The sequence below is a fragment of the Manduca sexta genome, chromosome 18 (genome assembly GCF_014839805.1).
Source record: "Manduca sexta isolate Smith_Timp_Sample1 chromosome 18, JHU_Msex_v1.0, whole genome shotgun sequence".
Classification (NCBI taxonomy): domain Eukaryota; kingdom Metazoa; phylum Arthropoda; class Insecta; order Lepidoptera; family Sphingidae; genus Manduca; species Manduca sexta.
In genome coordinates this window covers 11,031,382-11,043,394 of record NC_051132.1, presented here as the reverse complement: position 1 = coordinate 11,043,394, position 12,013 = coordinate 11,031,382, and the positions used below count along the sequence as shown (strand labels likewise).

General features: G+C 33.6%; 1 protein-coding gene across 1 annotated transcript; it reads left to right on the top strand.

The window, feature by feature from the left end:
* The first annotated feature begins 3,010 nt into the window (after nucleotides 1-3,010).
* LOC115441632 (dihydrofolate reductase) lies at nucleotides 3,011-11,868 on the top strand. Its single transcript, XM_030166493.2, has 4 exons — nucleotides 3,011-3,295; nucleotides 4,423-4,594; nucleotides 7,997-8,107; nucleotides 8,553-11,868. Exons 1-4 carry the CDS (start codon nucleotides 3,210-3,212, stop codon nucleotides 8,739-8,741), a joined length of 558 nt encoding a protein of 185 aa, XP_030022353.2. The 5' UTR covers nucleotides 3,011-3,209; the 3' UTR covers nucleotides 8,742-11,868.
* Nucleotides 11,869-12,013: the final 145 nt, after the last annotated feature.

Here is a 12,013-nt window from a genome sequence, read left to right as displayed (position 1 = left end):
TATAGCTGCAAACATAATAGTTATACATAATACAATAACTCTGTTACAATTTATGGAATTAAAGTAATGATCAACGCGTGGTCACTATGCTAGAAAATATGATATCTTGTTACTTACAAGCAGACATATCTCTTGATAGCTTATTTTGAGTCCGTTTAGGCTCTAAATTCTGTATTATTTGGCGACATACCCGCAATAACCATAAGAATGATTAAAGTTAGAAGGGCCTATGCGGTCCATCTCATCTCGGTCTTTTTGAAATTACGAGCATTCTATCCAAAGGACAACTTTCATAGCCATCATAGCCATATAGGTGAATGAGTAAAAAAATCCCCTACTAATCTGTACAGCAATTAAAACCCTACCTACTTTGATTGGAACCCCCGTAACAGCAAAAAGAAGTAGACGGCGTAATAGGGCTCCGTGACCTTACTACATACAGCACAGCAACTTAAATCAATTCCAGCACTCCGTACTGTTTTTAATTTTTTATAATAGAAATGAAGTATAATTTCTAATTAAAACATATTTACTAAGTTGTTTTTTGTCCGAATATTACTTCATTAAATGTTAAGCTTTGCAGATGAGACTGCTAAATTACGTTACAACATTCATTCATTGAACGTATGTACGCGATCTGCTTGTTAACAATCGAGGTTGTAATATAGTCAACATTAACATGTAATTTGTTGTTTAAAGTTCATGAGCCGCGACTGCTTAGCGGACATTTAAAGATTAGAATTAAATATTGGAGCCTAATTATAACCATTTCACACGTTTATTGTGTGTTTTAACATCAGTCGCAGGGTTACTCACAATACCTTCACACCACAAAGTGCACTCAGGTATCCACTTAGCGGAAAATTTAGATATGGCCATACTGCCGTGCTAAGCGCAAAAGCGTTATGTCAGGGAAACCATATTTTGAGATAATCGCAGTTTTGTAAATATAGTTTTATAGTTTTGTATGTTACACTAAGATAGGGAAACTCTTTTAAAGTTGTTTTGAACGAGTTCTAAACAAGATACCGTTATTGAGATGAGTTTATTAGATGGGTATTTCTTTAAGCTATCTGACGAAATAAAAATCAAGATTATGATTTTTTTTGAGATAAGTACCGCTTTTGAGCGCAGCACGGCAGCATACCTACTCAGTAGTCAGCACTCAGCAGTACCCTCGCATACGAGACGCTTACGTACTTAGTACATCCAGCTTGCAATCCAGTTACAGGCCTCTAATATTACGATAGTGGTTGCTTCATTTCACATTATCTACCGTAAAATACGTTCCCGATTCTCGACTTAATGCGGAACAAAACATGTGTCAGTTTGTTCCTTTCATTAAAATATACAGGCGTCATTGCGTAAGCTTTATTGAGACGGAGCGCCGGCAGCGACATAAAAAAACACATTCGCCGCATTAACGACGACCAAGATACAAACACTACACGGATTTTATGTTCTTAGACTGAGGCGATGGCTTTTTAGAAAATCCATAATGTGAAAGGAAAAATAAAATTCAAATCTCATTGGGTTTGGGTTTTGTGGAAAGGTAGCACCTAGAACGGTAAAATATAGATGAAGGTAGCACCAGTAGGTACCTACTGATTATGTAAGATTAGGGTATGATAAGAATATATTCAATTACACAAAGGTCAATTTATGATCCTTAACTATCGATGTTTTAAAATGGATAGATGATTTTATCGCGTTATGCCTACTTTCGTATTTTGGCAAAATTTCAAATATTTTTTTGGAACTAGACGGCACAGGCCAGAACGATGGTAATGTTATTAGAGCACCATACACTATATCGCTTTAAGCCATAAATAACATTTTATCAATAACCATTATAATCGTCGCAAATTGGCTACTTCAATTACTTATGTTTCATACTTTTACTACGGAAATTGTCTACGATTTGTACTATATGTACTGTTAACGAAATTATTTTTTATTCATATTTATGTGATTTATTTATGTACTACGTAACGCGGGTAGGAGGTTTACGTGCGAACTTTGAAACGTCGCGCCGTACGTCATACATTACACGTGACTGTGAGCAATGGCCAATGCCTTCTTTTTGACATATTGTATTCAAAATTCGAGCTAAATTCACTGTTCTTTGAAAATTGACATATAGGTATTCAGTGTTGTCAACTTAACGGACGTTCCGCCGGTTATGGCGGGATACGCAATTTTTTTTGACGGATTATATTGACGGGAATTACTGAAATGTTCGACGGACAGAATTCCGATCAAGTGCGAGTCGGACTCGCGCACCGAGGGTTCCATACAAACCTGTAGGTATGTAAGCATAAGTTCACCCATCACGACAATCGAGTCATAGTTATGGTAGGTATTTATATTGCAAAATGAAATCCATAATATTACAATATGGAAAGCTGGAGGAGCATAAATTAAAAACAAAGGTCTAACAATTTAAGGTTTTAGGAATTTTTCCTTTATGCTATAAAACATTAACATGTGCTATAAAACATTGCTTCATACCATTTCAAGATTCTAAGTCGACTGGAAACCCTAGTACCCTTTAGGTTGCGATTCTCTTGCGAAGAGTTGCGAGTTTGAAAATATGCGTCTTAAATTACTGTTTCTTTTGATTGCATTGATATAGAAGTTTAATTTTGTTACAGCTTTTAAGGTATTATAGACCTGAGTATTTAATATGAATTTTAATTTAATACCTCTACGCGTTCCTGAGAAAAAGAGTCTTGACAGGCGGACGGACGGACGGACAACAAAGTGATCCCATAAAGGTTCCGTTTTTTCCTTTTGAGATACGGAACTCTAAAAAGAACAAAAATGAATTTAGTTTCGCTCGCGTAATAATTGCTGTTTTGAAGTCATTTTTAGTTTTAGCAAGGAAGTAAACATACAGACATCATCTTTCATATCGATAAATGGAAAGTTAGGGATTTTTTTATCCTCACCTTCTTGCAGGATTGAGCGACGCTAGTTCGTAATGAATTTTCGGTGAATTGGTCTATTTATTTATGACAACATTGGATACTGGCTACAATTTTATTTGTAATACGGACATCACAACAAATTGAATGTAAATAAAAATATATTGTGTTCCGATTCCCTTATACCACCTAACTCGACGTGTTTCGTGTTCGAAGTGTGTACTTTTTATATTTTACGTACTTGAAAGTCGAAGGTTACCCTGTTTTTGACAATTGTAAAACATGTCGAAAACTAAATTGAATTTAATTGCGGCAGCGTGTGAAAATATGGGTATTGGCGCCAATGGAACTTTGCCATGGAGGCTAAAGTAAGTTTATGACATTGTAATTAAATTTATTTAAGTAGAACGAGGTTTTGACGATCCGGCTATTTCCGCCGCTTTCGAAACTTTAGGTTACTTGTTGGATGGCCGTAGTACTCAAAACTTCTTATATTTAATTGTTATGCGCTACTAAATTTTAAGATATTAATAAACTGGCTATGCTCATAACGTCGTGAACTTATTAACCTCGACAATGTGCCTCAACATGTTATTCTTCTCGATATAGGGTCACTGCGCTAGTTAGCGCTTACTTAATTGAGTTTTTAACTTTAAAGAAGTCAAAATATATGTATTTTACATGTGGCATAGAAAGCGACTATATAAATTGCACTTACATTTATAAGTTATTAATATAAGGGGAAAAGTGAGAAAATAGCCAGTGTTAGTTTGTGATTTGATTTTATTATTATGTATTATATATTAATATACATTGACTTATTTTTACCTGTGTGGTTCACCTTTCAAAATACTAAGATATCTTCTGAGTCCATTAGCTTAGTTTTAAGTTAAAGATTGTGTCAGTCATAATCATCTATTCCATTGCAATGAAGTGATCACCAGGCAAAATGAGCTTGACCATTGTAAAATAAATTAGTTTTCATAAGTGTTACTAACTTGACAAAAAAATATTGTAAAGGGTACTTGGGCAGTTTCACCTGTAGTGTTTCCACCCATCCATGCATAGCTCTCTTGAGATTGCAGATATGCTCCCTAAACCAAGAATATCTGTGTGTTCCAGAAATATTTGGATGTAGATATGCAAAAAGCATCCAGTCCACAAAATGACACCTTTGAAATTGTGGATTGAAGTTTAAATTATATTTTTGCTCATTGATATTCTATTTTATATTTTGTTAATAGAAAGTTCAAATGAACTTATTTTGACTAAGATGTATTTATTAATGGAAAATATAGAACTTATAGACTAGAACTAATTTGGCATACTCGGCTAATTTTCGACCATACTGTGCATTGGATCCTTTTACATCTACATCCATTTGTTCTGTTACCAAATCAGATAAAATCTATTATTTTCAAATAATTATGGATTGCATAGGTTTTGTTTTTTTTCATCAGTACTGATTAATAGATGTATTTTTATTGTATTTCAGAAAAGAGATGGCGTACTTCGCAACAATGACAACAAAAGTAGAGGATCCAAAGAAAGTAAATGCTGTGATCATGGGCCGTGTAACTTGGGACTCGATACCACCTAAATACAGGCCTTTACCAAACAGAATCAACGTTGTGTTGACCAGAAATGTAAATGTTGTTAAAGAAAAGGTAATGAAACTATTTTTATTTATTGGAGTGTAGTGCATTGAATAACAAAAAAGCAATAATAAAAACATACCCATAAACATAAAACAAATTAAGATAAAATGGCTTGAGTTTTGATAATTTCTTATTATAATTTATCCGGGTTATTTTTGTCCTGATAATATAAAGTTCAAAAATTCATAGGATTGTAGTGGTTTTAGAATTGTTTCTTTTATGTAAATATTTTTTTTGCTTCTTTATTAGTTATAAAATTATCCCCAATACTTATATACCTAACACAAAAATAATCGTCAAAATCATTTGATTTTGAGGATTTCTCCTCTGCATTTTCAAAGTCCAAGGTCCTGTACTATTTAAAATAAAATAGGATTATTGAAAATATAGTCCACTTTTATGGTAAGGTGGTATTTTATTTGTGGAAACCCAAGCTATCAAAGCCAAACATCAGTCATGGACAACTAAGGCAGATCCACGCAAGATGCTGGACGTGCTTTAGTCAAAGCTGTGTTAGATGCTTGGGAGGGATCCCAGGATGCACTGGGGGTCTTTTGTGATCTTTCCAAGGCATTCGATTGCGTCGATCACAAAACCCTCATTTTAAAGCTTCATTATTATGGTATTAGAGGAATTGGACTTAAACTAATATCTTCATATTTATCAGGTCGAAATCAAAAAGTATTTATCGACAACGTCTCCTCTGCCGGGTCCGCAGTTAGAATTGGGGTTCTCCAGGGTTCCATATTGGGTCCATTCCTATTCTTAGTTTACATAAATGACCTGCCTTACATGGTTGATAATATGGCAGATGTAGTATTGTTCGCTGACGACACTTCGATTATTTTTAAGTTAAATAGAAGGGATGAGAATCTCGGTGAGCCACATAAAGTACTTAGTTTGATTTCTGACTGGTTCTCTTCTAATAATTTACTTTTAAATGCCGCAAAAACGAAATGTGTCAGATTTTCGTTACTGAATAAAAAAGGAACTAAATATTGATTTAGATGGGGATAAATTAGAATTAGTTCCCTCAACGGTCTTCCCTCGGGGGTTTCAATCGATAGTAAATTGCAATGGGGCCTCATATTCAAAAAATTTCTAGTAAACTGAGCTCTGCCGTGTTTGCTATTAGGAAGATTAGACAATTAACTGACGTGGCTACGGCAAGGCTAGTGTATTTTGCATACTTCCACAGCATTATGTCCTATTGTATTCTTCTGTGGGGCTCTGCTGCAGATCTGCAGACCATTTTTATCTTGCAGAAACGAGCGATTAGAGCTATTTACAACCTTCGCTCTCATGATTCCCTTAGGCAAATGTTTAAGGAGGTGAATATACTGACTTTGCCGGCCGAATATATTTTTCAGAATATAATGTACGTACGTAAAAACCTTAGTACTTTTATTAAAAACAGTGACTTGCATAGTCTAAATACCAGAAATAAAAATAAATTGGTTGTCCCTAATCATAGGCTCTGTAAAACCAATAAATCTTTCTTAGTTAATAGCATTAAGTTCTATAATAAACTTCCCTTCGAAGTTACCAATTTGGCCGAACAAAAATTCAAGTGTTATGTTAAGCGTGAATTAATGTGTAAAGGATACTATACTGTATCTGATTACCTTAATGATAAGACGGTTTGGAAAGTTTGTCCTGCACACAATGACCCACCATGTTAGCACACATTAGTAATTAATTAACTGCCTAAAATGTCTTTGTTACATGTCTCACATGCTTTTTTTTTTATAATAATGACATTTCTATAGTTCTAATTTGACATAATCATATCATATCTTAATGAAATGTAATTTTTGAAAGACGACCACCCGATCATGTTGTGTTTGCCTGTTCAATATCACTATTTTTTTCTTTTCTCATGATTGAAAACTATGATTGTAAATGTAGGCGAATGCACGCTGTACGCCGTTATTTAAGTATGAATCTATGTTCTCTTTTATTTGCTATCGCTAATTTTATTTTATGCCGCTCCAGGTTTAGTCGATTGGATTTCATCTTATCCCATGTTAACGGTGATGTGCGTGCATTAGCTTATATAACTATTGTGACTATGTACAAGAAAGACTTGGAAAAAATACAAAAGAAGTACTGAACAATTGATGACAAAAAGAAAGCCCGGAGTTTCTTTCTGCCTTTCTTCTTCGGGTAGTCATCACTTAGGTAGCTAGTGAAAGGCTGGTAGGTTAGCTAGGCTAGGGCTCATGTCCTCACCGGTGAGGATCGCGACGCGTTACCCTTCTATTTCCCCCTACTTGCCAGCCCGAGCTGGTTACTTCGGTTTGTACCTAGTCTTTTGTATAAACTTTATCCCTAATTTAAAATCTCCATAGTTATATAAGTGATTTTAATAGTTGTTAAGAAATAATAATTATTCTTATTCTTTGTTTTGACGTATCATAAGTGCAACTTTGTTCGCCTACGTGATAAATAAAGTATTTTATTTTTTTTATTTTTTTTTTTATGATTATAGTGTCTTTAATTGTATATAAATTAACATAATATAACTAATAATAGATGTAAATGTTTTGCTACTTTGTATTCTTCAAAGTTGATAACAATTTGTCCTTAATTACTAATTCCACAAGGTGTTAAAACCGGCCATAGTGGCCCACGTAAGTGCGCCGCGTTTTGGGTTCCACCTGCGTTTATCCGGTTCCAACAGGCCGACATAATTTTGTCGATTGTCGAGGGGTAATCATCTCTTGTCAGTCGACATTCTATTGGACCCCACTCCCCTTAGCATCAACATATTTTTAGCATCAGGTGATTAGGGTTAGTTTGCCGTGTCTATATGAAAAAAGCTATACGAAAGCGAACACAAAATAATCATTTAAATCTGACTAGTGCAGAGGTTTCCAATCTTTTGTTCTGATAGACTCCTTCCACGAATTGGCTGGTTCCAACTTTTTTTTAGATTTGTAGAGAAAATGCATTACTACTACCACCCGGCTATCGCGGGGTTTATATTGGGGTCACTGTGCCGCTTACGACCCCTATCAATATTTTTTTTTTATTTATCTAGGTAATTTGTAAAAAGTATTTTTAATGGATACCGTTAAAATATTTAGATCAAAAAAGTAGTTTTAGCGACTTTTGTAGCGGGAAGCATTTACACGCGGGCGTATTCCCGAGCGGTTGCTCGCATAACAAATCTTTTGACTGATATTATGCAAAAGGAATAAATTTTCCCAGTTTTGCAAAATTTTTCATAGATGTTCCGCTTCTATTGGTCATAACGAGATGTTGTATCGCCTATAACCTCAATAAATTAAATAATTTACCAATTCGAACTACTATTTCCTGAGATTAAGGTGTTCCAATAAACTAAACTATTCAGTTTCCCTAGCTGTTGCTTAGATTTATTCAAAATCAATTATTGTTAAATTGCAGGTACCAGAAGGTGTGGTGGTGGTACCAGGTTTGGATGAAGCTATTAAATACATTGAGGGAAGGGACGACGTAGAAGCAACTTGGGTTATAGGTGGTTCCTCTGTTTACAAGGTGTGTTTTTGTTTACAAAAAGAAAGTCATGTAGGGACAGTCAGGCTCAATTAATTAAGATAATTTAAATGGCAATAAAGACCCATATAAAATATTAATGTTTATGATAGGTATTGCAAAGTAAGTATAGTATGTGAAGTCAAAGTGATATATACTTATCAAAACACTGGTTTGAAAATTATGTCACAGTGGCAAAGGGTGCATATACCCAATTCCCGCAGGCTTCCCTTTTATAATTTGTGTAAAATCTGATTGTCTTTAAAACGATTTTTACACCGCATTTAAGCATATTAGTATCTTGATGTCGTGTCGGGTTTCCCTTCGAAAAATTTCACCCTTTACCATTGCTGTCAAATTCAATACGCATGCACGTTTTTTGGCATTCTGCATTTAAAAAGACACAGACCAATTAATAGGTTATAAATAAAATGTTTTTCATTTCCAGGCAGCAATAGAGCATGAAAACTGTGGAAAAATATACCTCACAGAGATTCAGAAGTCATTTGACTGCGACACTTTCTTCCCCAAAATCGATAACCAGATGTTCCACATGGTGAATGAAGACAAAATACCTGATGAGAGACAGTGTGAGGGTGACATCAGCTACTATTTTAGAGTTTATAAAAAATTATAAATTTTTTAATGTGGTGAAAGTGAAGTATGGCTGAATGTGCTATAGAATTTTTTATTGCCATTTTGTATTAATAAGTTATGCAATGGAATGGCATTCAAAATTTCCAATAATTTTGAGGTAGATGGTGGAGTGTAATAAAATCTATTTGTTGTATAATATCAGCTTCAAAAATAGACTATTTCCAAAAGTCATCTGGCTAACAATATGTTTAAAAGAATATTTTAATTTTAGCCATATTTGATTTGTATTAGTGGTGCTGCGATTTTTACATTCCCATTTTATTTTAAAATTGTATATGGAAAAGAAGATTACTTTAAGGTCTTTCCCCAAGCAAACGGTTTTGAGCATGCGTTCCTTACATTCACAGTGCATGAGTTACGGGCGAAAATATGTCAAAGATTTACGAACAACGTATTAAAAAATGTAAGGTCTCTGATTGAAAATTTTAAAACTACCAATATAATTCCTTATTTAATATCCTATCTAATAATATTTTTTGCAAATTAAAATGGTATTTTTTGTAGATACACGGATATAATCCACAATTTTATTGGCATATAATATTTCATTTGTTTCTTATAAATGTATTATAAATAGCTTCTAAAATATAGTTAACTTGCCGTTTTGCTGGGGATACCGCCTTAGAGATGCTTAGAGACGCTAGAATTTCACCTATAGCTTAAAATGTGTATGTGTTAGAGAAAGATCAATTATGCTCATTGGGTCAAAAATCTAAATATAATTTCAAGTATGTTTGCATATTGGTGTCAATTAATTAACGCTTAATGTATTAAAATAATGCTTAAGCCATGTGTAAAGGCAAGTATTTTTGTCTATTATAAAGTAATTTTGAACTATAAGTCTGTACACCGAAAATTTTGTCAAGTAGTTTTATACAGACTTCTTCTAGAGGTTTTGCATAGTTGGGACTATGTTTTACCGGCTTACTAATAAAAGGCTGTTATAGCCAAACAATGCTTTGAGTTCATCGACAATACAGTGTATCAGTGTTCATTCCTCAGACTATTGTGGTGTCTGTGTCACAATATAATATGTCGCTTAACATGGTGATATTAAATAGGGAATAATGATTTATTTATTTATTGTTGGACTGCTAATGGAGTTCACAATAAGTAACAGTCCCTTATGTAACTGTAACTCTGGTTAGAAGCAGTCACAGTATGAGCCACATTATTTTAGACGGCAAAAATAAATTAAGTATTCTATAACTTTAATCATATATAAAACAACAGATATTATAATTATGTTTAGTATAACAGCAATAAAATGACCTCAAACCTTATATACTTTAAGGTTATAGCTTAAGGTCTATTTTCATACATTTTGTTTCACCTTTAATCTGGGTAACTAAACAAGTATTGACAAGTAAAGAATTTAAATTCACGTCTAGTTAGTGATTAGTTCTCGCAGTTGAAAGAAAAACGTAAAAATAATTAATATGCATGGATATTTTGGCCTTTAAAATTTCGTCGTATTAAATTTTAAAGGCCCAGATTAAAGGTGAAACAAAATGTATGAAAATGGACCTTAAGCTATAACCTTAACAACAAAACAATCAAAAAGGCAAAAATAATTAATGTTCAGAACTACACAATAATTTACGTCTAACAGCGATTTTCAATAAATGATTGCAATTGCCTTATTTAGATCTATCGCGAAAATGAACCAATCAGAACAAAGTATTTTTGGTATGTTTACAAATGACTCATTTTGATTGGTTTATTCTTGGAACCGGATAGAAGAGTGAGATTGGGATCGTTTATTGAAAAAGGCTCTACATTGCAATAGTTTATTACCTACAATGTTAATGTCATTACGGACTATGACAGTTTGTACAAACTAGTTAGGTGAGGCACAGATACGTGCTTCCATGTTTATGCTGTTGAACCGAACATGAAACAAGACTAGGTTTTCGAGGTGGTCTACTTGTCGCCTCTAATAAAAACTTTTAAGTAAATCAGGTGCCATCTAGTACCCTTCATAATTTTATGTAAGAAAAATAAGTAAAAGAAAATCTTTCTATCATTTAGAGACAGTAATTTGAAATGTTTGAAATTATCTTTATAAAGGTTTAGTATAAGGGAGGTGTCTCATATTTGAGTGTGTTTATCGCAAGCGTATAAAATGTTCATTAGTATGGTGATGATCCACAAAAGATGTAAACCTGCAGATGAGAGTTTATTTTTTTATGTTTTCTGTTGATATTGATGCCCAACTCAAAAAATAATGTGCAATAATAAATTGCAATGCGAATTACACTGATATTATTTTAATTTTTTATTATAATTAACGTAAAAAAATATTTTATTGTTGGTAAAATTAAGATTTCATTTTGCTCATAAGGCCCGTGGGTTATTACCTACAAGAGCCCACCTGCACCATTACTCTTAAGCTCCGTTCAGAAGACAGATGCGTGTGAGCATGTGATTACCTCGGTCATAATTATACAAAATAGTGTAGTTTTAAACGCTAACGTGTGCCTTAGGTTTGTCATCTGCACGAGGTTGTACAGTCTCATCTTAGAATACTCACTGTTCCTAAAAAGTTTAAAATAAATATGCATCACAATTATAATAAATGATCAAAATAATCATGGTTTAGTTTGCCTCGGTGCTGTAGTTGTTTTACGGTGCTGTCTCAGGTTGGATCCCCGGGTCAGGCAAAGTGATATAGGGTTTTTTACTCAATATCAGCAGTCTGGAGTTTGTGCCCGATATAGCGATGTGCTCCTGCCTTCTGCTATCACATCATGGGAAGGAATACACATGGGGTATAGTGTGTGCACTAGTTACACCTCTGCCTACTTCTTCGGAGGTAAAAAGGCGTGATAGTGTGTAATAATCATGCCAATATGAATGTATATGTAGGAAACCACTTCTGTTATATAAAACTATGTTTTATTTTAATAGCACATGGCTAATAAATTGTATATAATCGATACTTTAAAATATTATTACTCTATGGAGATTCGTGTTCATACATCGAAAGATTAAAGTGTAAATCTCGAATAGTTTGTAATAAAATGTCTCGAAAAGCTTGCATTTAATAGCTTTAAGATGTTTTTAATTTTGTACTGTATACAATATATACTGCTATTGTTGGAAAATGTGTTTTATTATGTCTGACGTCAAAAACTGCATTCTAACACTATTTTCAGTCGAATTTAACACTAATACGACGACACGACGATGAATACCTATTTATATATAGAAAGTTTCGAGAATATGTATATCTTGATTAGGAAACTAAAA